The 18478-nt window shown below is 40.9% G+C and overlaps 2 protein-coding genes across 2 annotated transcripts; both read right to left on the reverse strand.

Annotated features, from left to right (window-relative positions):
- Positions 1 to 1030: 1030 nt before the first annotated feature.
- On the reverse strand, positions 1031 to 5021 carry LOC311338441 (glycerol-3-phosphate dehydrogenase [NAD(+)], cytoplasmic-like). The gene is made up of 8 exons (XM_084463713.1): positions 4902 to 5021; positions 4095 to 4272; positions 3715 to 3855; positions 3118 to 3256; positions 2861 to 2973; positions 2293 to 2529; positions 2062 to 2168; positions 1031 to 1876 (listed from the first exon to the last, which is right to left on the reverse strand). Exons 1-8 carry the CDS (start codon positions 4943 to 4945, stop codon positions 1780 to 1782), a joined length of 1056 nt encoding a protein of 351 aa, XP_084319839.1. The 5' UTR covers positions 4946 to 5021; the 3' UTR covers positions 1031 to 1779.
- Positions 5022 to 5414: 393 nt separating this feature from the next.
- smarcd1 (SWI/SNF related BAF chromatin remodeling complex subunit D1) lies at positions 5415 to 17923 on the reverse strand. Its single transcript, XM_084464057.1, has 13 exons — positions 17733 to 17923; positions 14932 to 15107; positions 14655 to 14697; positions 14185 to 14307; positions 12673 to 12795; positions 12379 to 12495; positions 12135 to 12236; positions 10199 to 10360; positions 9565 to 9662; positions 8597 to 8732; positions 7494 to 7616; positions 6753 to 6854; positions 5415 to 6576 (listed from the first exon to the last, which is right to left on the reverse strand). Exons 1-13 carry the CDS (start codon positions 17913 to 17915, stop codon positions 6523 to 6525), a joined length of 1542 nt encoding a protein of 513 aa, XP_084320183.1. The 5' UTR covers positions 17916 to 17923; the 3' UTR covers positions 5415 to 6522.
- Between the last annotated feature and the right edge of the window lie 555 nt (positions 17924 to 18478).

The raw sequence follows: 18478 nt of genomic DNA on the forward strand, positions 1-18478 counted from the left end.
TTTATTAAGACGCAGAAAATAAATCAAATTCCAACCCAAATTTAAACTGCATTATACAATTATTGAGTTAAAATGACTAAAGAATTAGTGCCAAGATGAAAGCCGAACCTTTTTTGAATGTAGGTCTATACATTCATTTAATGCCAAGGATATTATCTTGGGCAGGAATGTTTGATTTCTTCAGGCTACCTATGATAAGGCCACTGCAATGATATTCAACTGCTAACTCTTCCATCTAATTATAGATGCACCTTTGTCTATTGGTGCATCATGTTATTATTAGAAATGTAATGGGCACTTGGCTTAGTAGCTAAGCAAGGGAGGGTGGCCATGAAACGAATGATTAATAACTGCATGGTCATGGTCAGAGGATGACCATACGATTTGCAGTGGCTCAGTAGTCATTAGTTTGTCTTACTTAAGACACAGACGGGTCACGTGCTTCTCCACCGATTCAGGATTTCCTGTGGTTGCGCCATAGGATTTATTTCTCCATTGTCATCCAATAATAGTTGTAACTAAAGTTCATACATTCTACTGTACCATACAGAAAATGGTCATGATACTGACACACTTCCAGATAGTCTTTGATTAAATAACATTGTGCGGCTTAGTTCTTACATGCTGAAGCTTAAACCGTAAATAAAGCAAGTCTATAACATATATTTAACATATATATATACATATATTTAAAATATTGAGTTTATCTATTAATCAAATCCAACTTTATTTATCATTATCTCAGCAAGACCCGTTATCGTTCTTGATCCACGTGTAAAGGGGGCTCATGTTTTTGCAGGCCATGAACTTTGAGAAAGGTCAAATTGGCCAGTCTAGAAAATGGTAAAGGTGAAACGTTTAGAGTAGCAGTTTAGCCTGGCTCAGATCAGGTTACAGTCAGGCAGAAAAGAGCATGCCTTTGTTAAAGACCTTCCACCAAGCTCCAGCACCATCATTCCAATTCAAAAAGTTAAACATGTTAAACAACACAATCTAAAGTGAAAATACAAATAAAATAACTATACACGTGTATGCCTCAAGTACTTTATTAAGCTCAGTACAAATTGTTGCATATATTGTACTATTCCTTAAAAAAAACGGACATAGTTGTTGCACTGTTGTTAAGAAACTGGTGTCACTTGCATCAGAGATGGGTGTAAAAACAAAGCATACATGTCAAATGGCAATGCTAAGGCACTTCAGTTAGTTACGTTGAAATGAAGGACACATTTATTCAAGTCACAATGTTAAAGGTCCCATGACATGCCACCAGGTGTGGTGTGATTAGCCGTTACAAGCCGTTTTGAAAATCAGTCTCTTATGATATCACAGGTGGGCGTGTCCACCAAGATGTGTGACGGATAGATGAGCAACGTTTGCTACAGTCCACTGGGTAGGCTGGTAGACCGATCTATCCAGCACACATCTAGGTGGACACGCCCACCTGTGATGTCATAAGAGACAGATTTTCAAAACGGCTTGTAACGGGTAATTACACCACACTTGGTGGCATGTCATGAGATCTTTGATTACTAATACCTTAAATATCGTACCCAGTTGTAACGGGTGTTTCAGTAACATCTGGTTGTAACACAGTTATACTGATAATAAACAAAGCCTAGGGGTTTTGTGTTATGGGTTGAAGCTCAGGTAAGTCAAAAGATGATCAGTTTTATTAGACGAGGTACAATTGTCATGCCACTAGGTCTTCGATGTGTAGTCACCTTGGCTAGCTTCAGCCTACATGTTCAAGTGTCCTACGGTGGTGGGTTGGTTCTGTTACATGTGCTCTGGGTGGTTCTGCAAACAGCTGATGAATTCTGAGACCGGGATTCCGTTAAAGCAAATCTGGTACACCGCATTGAACAGAGGGAACCTGGAGAGTACAAGAGAAGACTGTTGACCATTTCATGCACGTTAGGAGGGATTTTCGATCCCTTTATACCAGTGTCACCATAACCCTACAGGACAATATTAAATGGGAACTTTAAAGTCTTGTTGCAGGTTATTTTACAAACATGTGTTGGTATTGCTGTGTCCAAATGTGTACACGGAACTCACTTGTCAACCATGTTTTTGGATTTCAGGATACGGTTGACCTCTCCTGCAGTTGCCGGTCCCTGAAGTTTCTGTCCGTTCAGCATCTCAATCTCCAGCTCCTCGATGGTCTAAACAGGCACACGGTTCACATTTTGGATACAGACGGTTTCACAAATGAACACAATAATTTCTCCATAACGAAACACGACTCGAACACCTGCTCCCATCGCAGGTCACAAGGCATACACCTACCTTTCCTGTTTTTGCGAAGGCCTCTCCGATCTTGCGGTTGCGTCCGCCGTAGCAGGTGGTGATGAGGTCGGCCACACCGCAGCTCTCCAGGAAGGTGGTGGGGCTGACGGGCCCGTCAGTGCAGAACACCTTGGCGAAGGCGATCATCTCCATCAGGCCCAGGCGGATCACTGCAGCCTTGGTGTTGTCTCCGAAACCCAGGCCGTCGCAGAAGCCTGCGCCCACCGCCACGATGTTCTACGGTTCATCCAACGATTTACACAAGTAGAAACAAGGGTCCAGCCCTGAATATTTATATTCTCAGGCTCTGATGCACTTTAAACTGACGGATTAGTGTAAAGCATACTGTATAGATACACATAGGAATATCATATGTAATGTTTAGTTAAAAAAACAAGAATGATTAATTATAGATGCTATTACAATGGGTACAAAAACAATCGCTACCCAGCTACCAAGTATTTCAAATGTCTTTAACATCTGATCAAAGTCACAGATGCATGGGTCCGACATGTTATGTCTAGCAGACCAAAATAGTTATATTTAAGACAAAAGGAGGCCCTCTGACCTTGAGCGCTCCACAGATCTCCACTACGTCCGCCTCCGCCACCACAGTCACACGGAAGTTAGTGGTCTGCATCAATTCCTTCAGAATGGGTCCATTCACTTTGTCCTTGCAACCTGAACAAAACCATCACTGTTTGTTCGGCAAGTTCGTCCATCAAAGGGCTCAAGATATAAAAGCGTGACTTGATGTAGCTTTGAACAATTTAGATAAATCACGTAATTTCTGAGTAACTTTCCTATTAAATCTGTGGTCCGTACCAATGGTGGTTTCACAGAACTTCTCCTCAGCGACCTCATTGGCTATGTTTGCGCCCATAAGGACAGTCATTGTGATGCCCAGCTTTCCTTTGATCACCTCCGAGATCAGCTTCAGTCCCTCTGGGCCCTCATCTACACCCTGCAAGATGCAATCACAAACAGGAAGACATCAACATACCAACTTAATACAAATCGAATCATCACTATGGGCCTTTTGAGAAACACAGGTGAGTGGCTTGATGTTGTTGATTCATCTAGGTTGTTCAACTTGATGCCAGTAGCTTTAGAGACATTACACTGCACCGTTTTGAACAAAATGGACGACGGCTAATTGAATGAATTGTGATTTTCTTGTTTTTATCAATTCCTACTAGTTTTGGTGGAATTCTACACATTTTTTCTGTAACAAATATCAATATCATATTTGCATATGACAGAGGATTGTTTGTGGCCACGAAATATTAAGTCGTGGCCATGAATCACTCATTTGTGGCCTCAAAATACTTATTTCATAGCCACAAATGAGTTTTAGATTATTTTATAAAACTTTTAAGCACTCGAAATGATGTCACTTCCATGCCCAGCGCGGCATTGCACCTTGATGAGAGACATGCCGACGGCCTCCTTTTTGATATGGTCCTTGATGGTGTCGCACACTCGGAGAATGAACTGGTGGGGTACCACGAAGATCAGGATGTCGGCTCCCTTGGCTGCCTCCGCCAAGTCGGGGACTGCCACCTTGAAGACGGAAATTAGAAAATAATGTTTTTCAAAAGGAGATAATAGTGAAGCTATAGGCCTATTATTGTCGAGCTTGTTTAAGTATTAATTTATGAACCTACTTAAAACAGTAAATATTCATCATCGTCGTGAATTTGACATTCTCTTGGACTATAAATAGCCGAGAAACCTTATATTAATCAAGATTCAAATAGTGTATGAAAATGTTTTAAAATATTATAGTAGGTACTGCTCACCACATTTGAGGGAATCTTGTGACCGGGCAAATATTTAACATTTTCATGGTCAATGTTGATGATTTCCGTGAGTTTTCTGTTCTCGATCATCTCCTCAAAAACCCACATGTTCACCGTCGTGTCGAACTGGTCAGACTTGGCTGCATTGGCACCCACTATCTTAGCGATGGCAGACCCCCTGGAGACAGGGCAGTGCGATTTACCATGATTTCATGAAAGTAAGGCTACTGATTCGACGAGAACCATAACATTAAATGTGTAAATATTAAAATGGTTAGCGAAGTAGAATGTATTTTATTCAATAACACGGGCTACGTACAATTTGATACATTATTCAATTGGAAGAATAGCCCATGCGTTATTGGCTATTCATATATTGGAAATATAGATCTACCGTAAGTACACATGTGATACAATACATTGCTATATAGGAAGGAACAATGGCTTTCAGTCGTAGAAATCGATCTAGAGAAAAACTTATTGCCGAACAGTTTGACAAAATCCATCACCCATTCTTCATAGACACCACCAAGGTCTTTCCCATATCACATATCCTACAAATTAACCCACATGAGGGTCCCCACAAACCGCCAGGCACCGAGGAAAATATCGCCTCACAGCAGCGGGTGAGTGACAATACCTTCAGCAACTCAACTTTCGACTCACCATATAAGTTGATAGCTAAGCGGTCTACCGAAAAGCCACCGTGAAAGACATTGACCCATTTAAATAGGTTGGTAAAGGGGTTCCAGGTACATAATAACTCGAGCGCTGTTCTAACAAGAGAAATGCCAATTAAATACTCACCAGTTACCAGATCCAATGATGCATACTTTCTTTCCCACTGCCATTATGTTGGTTTCGTTCGTCTCGGTGTCTCAGCTACGGGTGCGGAGAGCGGCTCCAGTTGTAGATGGTGTATTTATACCATCGCAGCTATGACTCCCCACAGTTGAGGACCGCCCCATCTCATTGGTTGATCAGTCATGGTGGCCCGGGGCAAACCCAGAAAGTAACCAAGTTAAGTAAATCCATTCTTCAGTAAAGGAAGAACATTTGATCGGATCAAGGTAAAATAAATAATTTAATAATTGTAAAATGGCGCAGCATTGAATGACGACAAAATACCAAACTTACTTTCACATATCCTTTATTATAACATAAGATAACATACAGAAAAATAGGCTTGGTCCATGAAAATATCTAAATTTCCAAATAGTCATAGTCCCGATTCCTCACTGTAATAATTTCAGCCCTAACGGTACCCCCACATTCTTAATATCCCCCCCCCCCCCCCCCAAACTACATTAGTGTATTTAGACAACTCTGAACATAGAATGACCCAGCTTGTCGGTTCCACAGACCAAACTTCAGTGACGCAAACAATGTTGCATACAATGAACACTACAACATAAAATGGCTGCCAGAGATATTAAATCAACCGAAAATGTAATAAAGAGGCCAGGCAGAATCAGTGACCAATGAGCCAGGCTAGATCTGTCTTATATGGTTTCTCTGCTCATGATTAAAAATTAATTCAAAAAAGCAAATGATTCACCGATATCCATCTGGGAGCTTTAGTACTAAATGATTCAAGAATGTTTCAGCTGGAAAAAAAACCTAGAACAAGTTTACTTTATATATCTTTTTTTTTTTTCCTGCTTTGCATTTTACAAAACAAGCCTAGAGGTATACAAGCTAATTGTTTGATAATTGTGTACTAGCTAACAATACATTTAATATAATCAATATAAAATAAAATAAAAAGCCAAGAAAAAACAAAATAAGTAACTTTCATACCCAATACAAAAACCAATTTTCACGGAAGTGGTCAAGCATTAGAAGTTAAAGTAGAGGGGAATTCAGGGTCGAAAAAAAAAAGACAATCTACACAAACCAGTTAATTAGTCATGACAGGTGACATTCTGATAGTTTAGTAGCATCATCAATCACAAAGGCATCCACCACCACTACTACTACAGGATTGGGAACTGGCGGTTCTTAGATAGAGGCGTGTACAGCTGATTCGCACAGGGGTGATGGCAGGGAAAACACAGGAACCTCACAACTAAGTCATTGTACCTGGATATACCTTGTGTGGGAACCGGTGTATTAAAAGTTGTCCGACACAAGGACACAGTCCATTATAAAATAAAGGAATGCTTCCGGGACAGGCTCAAGCAAGTATCAATAGTAGTTACATCATTGGGTTGATTTGATGGAAACATCCATCCTGAGATGCATTTTCTTTCTAGGTTTTAATTCCCGAAAAATAAAAACCTCATGATTTTCATTCATACATACCAAGTAACCACCAGTTCTCCCCCCTCCCCGCACCACACACACAAATCGCTGAGAGACCAGCAATGTTTCTTTTCATAACGCCTGGTCATAATGGAGGAAAAACCTGAATCAAGAGAACAACAGCCTAGGTGTTCCTGATGCCCAGAGCCTGCTCCAGCTCCTGTCTTCTCTGCTGGACCTGGAAGAGAATACCATAGAGGGACTTTAGTCACCTGAGGCACCGTTACAAAATAACACAGAATTTCCATTATGTGGAGTTATCTATCAAGTAAGTGGAGGCCATTCACCAGCCCATGAGATAGCATGGGGAATGTAAACAGGGGAAAAAGGAGGGGAGGAGGAAAGCGGTTTTACCTTGGAGTAGAAGTAACGGCACACGGCTTCCTGGGCCCAAGGCTGGAAGTAGAACTCTGCCCTCCGCTCCTCCTCTGGGTTGCCCACCACGTCCGTCATGGTCTGATAGGGGACAGGGAGGAAGACATAATACAATAAGGATAATAAGAGGCAGTCTAGACACAAGCTAGGCTAGTCCCGCCAATGTAAGCTTCTTTGGCGTCTTCTCTAAACAGTTCAATGACTGATGTCTTCCTTCCCCACAAATGATTTACTCTGTATGTATGGAAGGAGGACAATTTTCTTCTTCAGAGGATGGCTTAATATTTTCGTGTTCCGTTTTGAATCGGTCAAGTGCTTCTGTATATTTAGTAACAAAGTGACCATGTCTCCTTGGAGGAGGAACACGGGACACTCACTGTTACCCATGTCACGTTGACGATGTCCCAATGACAAGGCACAGCTCAGACTAACATTATTAACCTTACACAACTGCTGCAGAAACACATTAAGTGCATCACAGAGCCTTAATCATACAAACTTCAAAAACAAACCCATTCCTTTGGGTGGGGTGGTCTTTCCATAATAAATCACTTACTATGATAACATGTTTTCTCGTTTTCCACTGAAATGCTACATTCTGTTTAAACTACAGTCAATGTATTTGACGTTTAGAGTTGTCCGGCATCGTATTCATGTGGAGCCCTTAGTTACTTAACGGAATATAAACAGCACCACAATAATTCAACCTCCAACGCTCACCTTGAGGTCCCTGCACTGGGACTGCAGCCAGTCATTGATGAAGCCCTGGGGGTCCCTGGCGAAGCTCAGCATGAACTCCCTCTGGGTCTTCAGTTGGTTTATGGTCTCGATGGTCTCGTGGATCTGAGGCGGAAGAAGGGCGTGTGTACAATGTTAATTCATGTAGTCATTTCAACTCAACCATGGCAAGGGATTAGTCACCACTTGTCAGGGAGAAATGTTAATTTGCTTTGCTACACGTTGAACTGTACATAGACCGTTGGGAACCAATAGGTAATGGCTTTGGTTGTACTGCATTTCCTTATTTAGGTGCTTAAATCCAAATAAATTTACAATAGCTTATACTATATACTAACAAGGATATGAAGTGCTTTCCCAGCTTATAGAAATGGAGGAATAAATAATGGGTAAATTACCAGATATTACTTAATATTGTACATACAAATAAATCTATTTTGTTGTGTTGGCTGCCATCTTAACAGGCAGCATGGAGCCATAGAAGGCAACAGGTGCCACTAAACTAAAAACAAGCAGTGGTAGTGCTTTTTACTTTTCCCCCTGTCTGGGAGCGGAGACTACACAGCCAGGGAGTATCTGACAAAGGCTCAACAATGTGATTACAGTGCGCTTGCAGCCAGGTTAACATGACCCTGGTCCACTTCATGATTGGCAAACCGTTGAAGAAACACTGGGCTACAATTTTACCATCACAAATAGGGATGGGAGGAGGAGTGAGCGCGCACACAGATTACTGTGACATGATGGCCTGGCAGAAATTGCCTGTTGGCATTACCTCAAAGTGAGGGTGTCACAGACCACTGACAGGTTTGATGTCAAGGTGTGGCGCTACCGCTACTGCGCTTGCTGAGTAACTGGCCTTTAACGGCTTAGAAACAATCTGCCCTCGATCTCCATAGTACTCAATGTAACACTGTAGTGGATGGCAGAAACACAAAAATTCTGAAGGAAAAACAAAATGGAAGATAATCTGCAAATCTCATTGAGTTAACATATGTTCCCTTAACATGTTTGAAATTAGTTGAAAAGGAAGACATCCTATCAATACAGAACTCTTGCTTTGCTGGTGGGTCAACGGTGCATACCTTGTTGTCCAGGCCTGCTATCTCCTGCTGGCTGGCAGTAGATAGCAGGAAGGAGTTCATCTGAGTCTTCAGCGTGTCATCCACCTCCACGTCGATGTCATAGCATGCAGTCTTCTTTTGGTCATTGGGGTCGACACTGGGAAAGGAACAAAATGAGACATTAGGTCTGGTATTTCGTTTTGCAGCAAAACCAAACTTTGTAAAATATAGAACAAAAATATAGTCTCTGCACTCAACTCTAATGAGGCAAGCATAGAATGGAGTTGGGGCAGCATCACTATTTAACTCATGCACCCACTCACTACCTTGACCACAGTTGCGTTTTGTCCCACTTCTGACAGCCTGGGGCAGGGTCGCCTCCTTTACTAACAATCAGACAAACCAACCATTAATGGTTTACATATTTTGTGGTACCCCGGTGGTTATTCTGCCATTGAAAAAAAGGTTCATTCAGGGCCTTTCGAAAGCTCTCGATTTTATAAATGCCTTTCAAAAACACACAGGCACGTTAAATTCCAATTAAGTTGATTGCATTTGAGTGAAATAAAGTGAAAACACTGAATACAAACTGGTTTCTGTTGTCCCTGCTGACTCATTGCTATGGCGACATGCCGTTACCCATTTGTCCTACAGACCCGTCTGAAAAGCTCTTAAGAATCTCAAGAATTTTCCATTCAATATCAAAAATGTAAAAAGAAAATATTTGTTCAAACACTAACTTTCACTGATGTAATTTTATTTAAATATGTTTGAAGGCCTATGGCTTTAAAAAGGTAATGGACAGACAATATTTTTGCAAATATTTTGAGTTCATTCATTGTAAATGTTGGGTTACAGCAAATGACTATTCAGGTGAAAAAATAATTTCATAGGGGTATACAATACATTCTGTCATGCAAAATAAAATCCTTCTCGAACTTCTGCCATAGACACACATCAGGTTCTCAAAGAAACGTGGCTATAGTCACCTGATGACATGGTTGATGATGATTGGCTCTGGGGGCATCAGGAGGGCATGCAGACGCTGCGGGATCTCAGAGAACTTCATGCGCTGAGTCTCAAAGATCTACATGACACAAAAACAAAAAAAGTCCAAATGGGTGGGGCTTCAGGACCTGAGCAATATCTTTTTATACCCAATATTAATATAGTGTTAGAAAAAGAAAGACATATTTTAAACCATTGCCATGTCACCATTGCGATCATGCGAATAAGGTAGTAATAAGTAAAAAGGAACATGCCCTAATCAAGAAAAAACCATAGGAAAATAATACCACAACATTTGTGCTATTTTCACACTAAAAGCAGCCAGTTAGCGGCCAGCAACAACTGGAGGGCACAATTGAAAGCATCTCTGGAATGACAAAGTAAGTAAATGACAAAAAATGTCAATACATTCCTGTAGGTTAAGTGAGAGTTTAAGAGTGTGCTGTGTAAGCATACTGCATGCGATCATCATGCTTTGGCAGTCACGTCAGAGCTTCAGTTGACTACACACTACCTAAATTGCACTCCACACACTACCTAAATTGCACTCCATATATATATATATATATATATATATATAAATAAATGCATCATATAAAGAGTATTCTTCCTGACCTGCTGCAGGTACTTGTCACAGTTGATGAACTCGCGCTCGTGGGGGTCCTGGAGCTTGTGGGTCTTGACGTACTGCCAGAGGGCCTGGATGATGACGGGCCTGGTCTGGGTGTGAATCCCCAGCATACGAGCCAGTCTGGGGTCCAGCTTGAACTGTGGGGGCTGCGGGAGCACACAGAAAGAAAGGGAGATGAGACAAAATCCAGAACAAAATCTGACCACATATTTCAGCGTTGGAAAGAGGTTTTTAAAATGTTTTGCTTGTTTCACTACTATAGCCGCGTTTCCACCGTATAAACTTTACCCCAGTATTAGTAACTTATACATGACTAAAAGTTTGAAAGCAACGAGTAATGAAAATGGCCCAACTTGAGGGGCGGCACCAAGCATGCATTTGAAAATATCACTGCATGCAATTGGATAACACTGACCAATCAGAAGAATACAAGGGGTGACGTATCCAGACCAGCAGAGCTAACCAATAGATAAGACTCTTGCTGTATCCGGTCGGTAAAACAACAACGCTTTTGGCCTGCCTATATCAGATACACCGATGTGATTGGTTAATGTTCGGATCCAGGGGAATTGGGGAGTGAGTGTATTTCTCGTTCCAAGATTGACTCGCTGAGCAAATTCAAATTGTGCTCTGGCAAGAACTCTGGATTTCCAGGGTTTGGAAACGTGGCTTTAGTATGTAAATGATGGCACCCATTGCACTCCCCATTATCCCTAGAAGGAGGGATCCCCCACTCTGCGTTCCTTCCCAACAGTTCTTACTTGAGAATTATGGAGGTTTTAACTGCCCTTTGAGGGTTTGAGTTAGTGTCATAAATAAACGGCCTCTAAAGACTGTTGAGTCTGCAACTGTGATTAAGGGCTATAGAAATAAAATTGACTTGAGAGCAAACAGTTCAATGGGTGCACATTTGACAGACGCAATCATCTTCTACCAGGACTGCTCTGTACTGAGCTGGTTTGCCCATGAGGCTGGTCTCCACATTCTACTGCCCGTACTGCAGAACATACAGCAGTACACGAGAAATACTGGCCTTGTTTATAGTTCAAACCTGAACCTTTATTAACAAAGAGAAAAACTAATATTTACAGATAAACATAAGGGGTCAGCCAAGAAGGGCTCAGCCAAATGTTTTTACTGTACATTGTTAGACGTGACAAACTCTTCTCCATCCTGCAGGTACACGTATGAATTCAAACGGTAATTGTCAAGCACAATTAGTTTTTGCCTCATTGCTGATTAATGTCCACCACCATTTAACTGCAAAACTAATCAGACAAAGCAGGTTCTCTGGATAAATTGATACAAAAATATGAATTAATTGGGTTCAATCTTGATGCAGTAGACATTAGGGGTGTAACAGTCCAGGTAAGTCAAGGTTGGTTAGTTTCACGGTTTTGGTTTTAAAAAAATTGTAAACACCCAGTAATTTAATCAATCTGAGGGGTTGAAAATTGTTGCCTGTGGCAGAGTTTTGGCATAGCATATTTTCACACGGAATCCTCATCACCAGACTTAAATGAAACCACTGATCAAACAGCTAGCTTTCTCCAATCGCCATCCTCCACCTTTATATTATCAGGCATCTATATTTCTCTCAGCCATACAGTATTTCAATTCACAATAAGCTAATCATGATGAATATCAATTATAGTTATTGTGAATCAGGATAGTCATGACTTTTCCTGCATTACTGCCACATAAAGTGATTCCAGTTTGTGTTAGAACCATTTTAAGAGTTTTAAGCATATTGAGGATTGTTTTTATTGTTGCCAGGATAACGTGACATGAAATGTTTAGATCGTCACATTCATAGTGTCGTCCCGTACGGGTTTGTTAATTGACGGGAAGTGCTACACCCCTCGTACACGTTATAAAAAAACTAATCTCTATAATGACACAAGCTCCAGGGGGACTCACCTGGTAGTCCAGCATGAGCAGGACAGTGCAGCGGACACCCACATCCCCTGGCCTCTTCACCTGGAAACCATCCGTCTCCTGTGTGGTGGCCGTCCTGTGCCACTGCAAAACCATAACAATTACCTCACTGAAGATGAAGAACTGAGTACAATTAACTATAGATGGGTATACTATGTATGGAAAATGTATAGTATTTTTATTAAGTGCAATACATTCATGGAATGGAGGTGGGGTCTGGTCTTACTTCAACCAGGTGGTTATCAGGACCATACAGGTCCTTGTCCAACTCGATGACCAGAGACTTGAAGAAGGAGGAGAACTTTCTCTTCTGCTTGGTGGCTTCATACTTGGACACAGCCGTCTGAAGAAATGGATAAAAACACAATTTACCACTGGGACGCCCTGTACTGGGTACGTTGAGGCATTCCCACTGGACATTGCGTTTTGGGCAAGCAAAAAAAAAGAGCCAACTAAAGGTTTACATCTGGATGGCTCAGTGGGAACAGATCAATGGGAAAACTTAAGAGAAACGTCTTACGTCCTCCAGCAGCCGCCCCTCGACGCGTAGCTCCCAGGAGGCCACGGTGCCCTCCCCGTCCTCAGCGTCAGGCTTGGCAGGGTTGAATGTATTGGAAATGAAAATGCGCAGCTTTCTCTTTTGCTGAAAAGGGACAAAACGTAAATCATTATGTTAACTGTACTATCATTTGAATATAAAGGGAACTCTACTTTGAACCTTTAAATATAATTGGTTCCAAAGAAGCAAGTGGTGGTGACGGTTCGAGGGGTTTTATCGTCATTGAGAGTGTCTATGGATATGGGTCATGGCTCCCAACAAAACTAATTGCTACAAAAAAAATCAATTTACCATTGAATAACAATCTAGTCTACAAATGATAATCAGTGCAACTGGTCTTGCCCTGCCTTTTATCAAAAAGCAATTAAAATTCAGTATGTAGTCAATTGGTGGGGGTTGTCTAGCTTCGGGAGTTAAAATCAAGATAATCATCAAAAATAAATCAAAGAGGTACGGGCTGACCAGAAGGCTTGGGTGGTATCACGGGATATCAGGGTATGCAGAAATACCAAAGTATGATTCAATAAATTCAAAAGTACAGATGCTCCTCTTTCCATTTATCTTTTTAAGACATCTTATGAATTACATTTTTTATTATGTTTATTAGAAATGGGTACCGAAACACGTTATTAAACTGGCTCTGGGGCAGAATTATTGAAGACCGTAGTATTGATAAGCTAAACAATAGCCTAACTAAAAGGCAATTATACAGGAGACGTCCCACATTTCAAAAGGTACTCATGGCTACATTAAAATGGCTGTTTAGAACTGTATCCCTCAAGCGCCACAGTACCAGTGGAGCACCAGTGTATATGTAACACACATTGATATTATAATAGAGGTTTGTTCAACTAACTTTCAATACGAGTACATTGGAGATAATCACAAAAAAGATTATTAATTGAGATTTGTACAAAACTGTACAAAAATTCTATGGGCCAAAAGTTTTAAACCCCAGCAAGACTTGTCGAAGTAGGCTAATTGCATAGGAGACACACAGCATTGTCAGCTAGACAATGTCATACCCGCTACAATGACTTGTATAACCAGCAGCGTGGCTCTATATTATTTATTTTTCATTACGACTTTGATTAACTGAAATTTCAATATTCTTCCACAGCGCTTTGAGGATATTGTTTTTGCATTGTAAAGCAACATATATAGGCTAGTTCTATTTGATCTTTATTTTTAATATTGGATTTGTAGCAAATTATAATACACACCATTGGAATGTTTTTGACAAATCAGGACCATGTATATAACAATGCTGTTGAATAGAGGATATTCATATTCATTCAACTACAATAGAGGAGCAGAATTTAAGTGAAGTAAAGCCATCTAAATAACAAATATACATATATAAAATACCAGAGATGGCAAAAAAATTAATTAAGCATTCGGTTAAATGTCTGCTATGGGGTGAGATTTGAGGACGCATCCATGGAATGCTGTACAATCAATTGAATGGAATACCTTAATGGGCCTCTTGAGTGCCTCCTGGATGTCTAGCCTCTTACGCATGATGGTCTGGTCCAGCTTCCTCTCGAAGGCAAGCAGATCCATGTAGGCCTGAGACTCTGGCACCAGCTCTCGGATCTGAGACAGAACACACACAAAAAACCAGGAGGACATTAGTGGAGCCAGAGAGGTAATTAGCATTAATTACTTATGATAACAGTCACTGCATCAATAAAGCATCTGTGTAATGCTGTGATTTTATTTAGAAGGTGCCCAGTATCTGAAGTATGGCCCTGTGGAAGCAACAACAGAGAAAGGCACTGCATTCATAACAAGCTTAAGGGGCCGGTGGTCAAGGCACTAGCATCTTTATGATAGGGAAATTATTTAATTGCTGGTAGAAGTTAGACAAGTGCCTCAAATCAAATTAACTAGACCATAGCAGCAGGCCTTCAGAAGGTTGTGGTTTTTCTGTTTATACATACCCTTTGAGGTAGAATTTTATCAGCCATCTTCTTCTTCTTTGTGCTGTGTTAAAAACAAGATAAAGAAATGGTTCTGGTTAAATTAGGTAAGCCAGTATTGGTTTGTAGCAAGATCAGGCTTTCAGTTTAAATCGTGTAAATGATTGATAAACAGAGTAAATAAACTACAATATGAAAGTATATGAAATTAAAGAATGTGAACTTGTTTATTCATTAGTGTGAATCCCAAACATGTAGGCCTGCGACTAGACCACTCTCCACCATGGGTAATATTTACTGCTGGTTGCGGTTCTGCTGCTGCACTGGTTGGATCTGCTGGGGAGCGGGGCGTTTCCGAGACGGGTCCATGCCGCCAGGCATGCCGGGCCGCGATACTGGACTGTTACCATATCCTGGGGGCCCCATGGCAGGGCCCTGCGGAGTCATCCGATTGGATGGGGGCATACCAGGTCTCTGTGGAGGGAAGACCAGAGGTTTCTGGTTCACCACTGGCGAATACAGTCTGTATGGAATCCTGCTTACAGTAAAATACTGCAGTTGCATTGGAGTGAGTTTAGCAACGCCATCAGCCAGCACCTGCAATTAATTCCTGTAAGGGTTTGTCGTCATGGTGATAAGAATTCTTTGGCTGGTTCTTAACCCAAGACATTTCCCTAAAGTCATAGTTGTATTGTCACATATTGGACATACTGTAGTGGATGAGGGATATCTCTTCACTTTGGATGAGGAGGCACCTAAATGATGGGAAAAAAACCAAGCCCTTGCATTTGTGTAATCCCAACATTTCAGCAGTCTTTGTAAAAAAAAAAAAATCTGTGTGGAGTAATTGTGGGAGGGAGAACAAAAATGAATGCTAAAAGCCCAGGATTCCAATTCAGTCAAGCAAAATTCATTTTCAAGGACAGCGTGTGCTGACGAGTTATGGACAAATTAAATAAATCAAAGCTCTTCAGTGCTTTTGATTATCACACTATCTCTACACAAGGTAGCCTATTAAAATCGTAATATGAAATGTGAATTCAAAAGGGTTTGCTGGCACACATATTTTATAAATGCATAAGCTCTGCAAAATAATTATATCATGCAATCAGTAAACAAACTTAAGTTTAGACTAGATGCAACAGATCAAACCAAATATTTGTATGATCTGAATAAGAAATAACATTCAGCTTTGACTAAAAGGGTAAATGTACATTTACCCTGGATTGAAAAGCAAATAGCAAACATGAAATGCGTCTCAATGCAACTCTACATGGCGATCCTGCCAAATGTATAAAAAACTATGAAACTAAATATCCTGGCGACTCACCAAGCCATGTGATAAGAACTCAAATAGGCGGCTCCGGGTATTAGACTGCATGCGTTCGGATAAGGGACAAGTCACCTAGCTCCTCTTTTTCCCCACTCTTTTCAGCTCTGCTACAAGTACTATGATTGTCAAGCGCTCTCCAGCAACAGCAATGCTACAGCCCTCCCTCTCTCTGAACAGACTCGGGTGGAGCCAAGCAGGGCGAGATACAATCTCCTCATCTCCTTCGCTTTATATTTAAGCCTGAAGCGGGAAACACTGCTGTCCTGTAAGCACATCTCAATGGCTTAAAGTAAATGTGTATATTGATATTAGCAATTAAAGAATTTGCTAAGAAGATAAAGAATAATAATAATAAATAAAGTTTTTAGTTACTCAATACATTTCCAGTGACTGATGGTTGATTTAATGTCAAAAATATCAAATCAGTCAATGTTATGATTGGATTCACCTACTTAAATAAATGTAAGCCCATTCAAGATTGGAATCTTATGTAGAAAAACAGAGGTGACACATAAGCCCTTAATTGATGTGCAGCCACAATGGTGCACATCATTGCATTATATTGGCCAATACATTTTTTTTTTTTTTACAAACAAAGTGTGCAAAAGGGTAGATTCTTATAGGATTGAAATCAGAATGTGTGGGTGGAATAGAAATTCCACACTCTATTATCACCATTCATCATTGCAACCTTGGTTTTCAACAAACAGATTCTGAGTGTTCTGCTGAATGTTCTTTATAACATTCTGAAAGCGCGTGTGTGTGTGTGTGTGTGTGTGTGTGTGTGTGTGTGTGTGTGTGTGTGTGTGTGTGTGTGTGTAGTCAAGGATATGGGGGGGAGAGAAGTGGAGCATCCTTTCACAGGAAATGTATTTGTTCACCGTAGGAGCAAGCTGCACGGCCTTGGACCGATTACAGGTTGTTGGAAGCTATATTGCCAACCTTCAGACGGCAGAGCGTTTCAGATTGACGAAATATATAAAAATTATACTTGTACGGTACGTTAAATGGAACTGATTTGAGAAGTAGAAGATGTACGTACGTTTACTTCAAACTAAAACAAAGAATTGGAAAATGGTGTATCAAGAGACAAAAAGTGGTCAACGAAAGATATGTATCGATCTTAAAAGTTCGTCTTAGTTCATAATATGTACACACACACGGCCATAGATTGGCCACAGATTACCAGGATACAAAATCATAAGTACAGCAGTTGCATTTAGAGACATCAACGTTGTCATGTCAGTGCACAACCTACATAGACGCAGCTGGAGCAACGCAGAGGTAAGAGGGCGATGCTATTGGTTTGAATTAAACTCAAGGCGCGACATCTCCAATAGACTACTTTACCGTTAGTTGTATCCTAGCTATTGAAGTGATACCTTCAACTTAATTTTTATTTTTAACAAGAATACAAATACACAGAAATATTTGTAGAGTCAAGATATCCATATGTTGACATGAGCGGACGTACAAGTTAGCAAAAGCTAATAGAAGTGGCTAACGCTACCGCTGTTAGCAGCGCGTTAGCTACCTCACACAACAAATCACACAACAAAGTGGTGTATGCATGCAACACCTCGTGCACATATGCGACTACAGTTTAACCACATTTTGGTCATGGCCTTATGATAACATGGTTAAGTGTCCGCGTTGATAACATAAACACAACTAGCTCAGTTAGCTATCTAACAAAGCAACGGGCTAAAGGCTTTGTTCTAGCTGACACGCTAACGCGTCAGCACCAGCGACGGTGGGACTCTTACCGGGTATCCAGGCCCGGGCATCGGGGAACGGTACATATGATTTTGCGCCCCTGGCGAGGGTCCCATCCTTCCAGGTGTCCCAGGGCCCATTCCTGGTCCTCCACCCGGTACCGGTGGTCCAGGGCCCATTCCTCCACCGCCACCTCCTGTCGGTGCCGACTGAAAACCACCTCTGGCCGCCATCTCCTGAAATCCGCCGCCTGTGGTGGTGTGGAAGTACCGCGAGAGGAAGTGTGTGTAAAGAACGCTAAGTAATTTACGTGATGCAATATCTACCCCTGCTGTATAGGATGTGCATTACAATTAATGTTGAGTCAGTGGGTCATGTTAGCTATCTAACGAAGCAACGGGCTAAAGGCTTTCATCATATAAATCTCATACAAAAGTTCTGGAATCCACCTCCTTTTAGGCCAGTATGTTTTAGAATGTCTCAATTAAGAGGTAAGATGCATATTATGTAGTTTTGACTCAAAGTAAATACATAAAATCAATTGTAACATTTGGTTTATGGCATATGTTACTTACATGTATCTACATTAAGTGATACTGTAAATAATGTAGATAATAATAAAGGAACGGGGCTTGTCCACATTTACTCACATTTTTATAATTTGATTTTCAAGCCTCTCATAAAGCCCCCCATTAAGTAATTAACCAAAATGGTCATATTGTCTTCCAAAGAGAATGTGTTAATAATTATAGTGAGTGCTCTTGGCCAGTGAGCTGGAATCATATTCTGTGGTATC

The sequence above is a fragment of the Micromesistius poutassou genome (assembly GCF_964030765.1).
Source record: "Micromesistius poutassou genome assembly, chromosome: 2".
Taxonomy (NCBI): Eukaryota; Metazoa; Chordata; class Actinopteri; order Gadiformes; family Gadidae; genus Micromesistius; species Micromesistius poutassou.

Coding starts and splice junctions, on each gene's coding strand:
- LOC311338441 (XM_084463713.1), bottom strand. CDS start 4,945: ATGGCAGTGGGAAAGAAAGTATGCATCATTGGATCTGGTAACTG. Junction 4,273..4,901: donor ATCATTGGATCTGGTAACTG/GTGAGTATTTAA, acceptor CCCTGTCTCCAG/GGGGTCTGCCATCGCTAAGA. Junction 1,877..2,061: donor TCCAAAAACATGGTTGACAA/GTGAGTTCCGTG, acceptor TGTACTCTCCAG/GTTCCCTCTGTTCAATGCGG.
- smarcd1 (XM_084464057.1), bottom strand. CDS start 17,915: ATGGCGGCCAGAGGTGGTTTTCAGTCGGCACCGACAGGAGGTGGCGGT. Junction 12,237..12,378: donor CTGATAACCACCTGGTTGAA/GTAAGACCAGAC, acceptor ATGGTTTTGCAG/TGGCACAGGACGGCCACCAC. Junction 7,617..8,596: donor TAGCAGGCCTGGACAACAAG/GTATGCACCGTT, acceptor CTTCCGCCTCAG/ATCCACGAGACCATCGAGAC.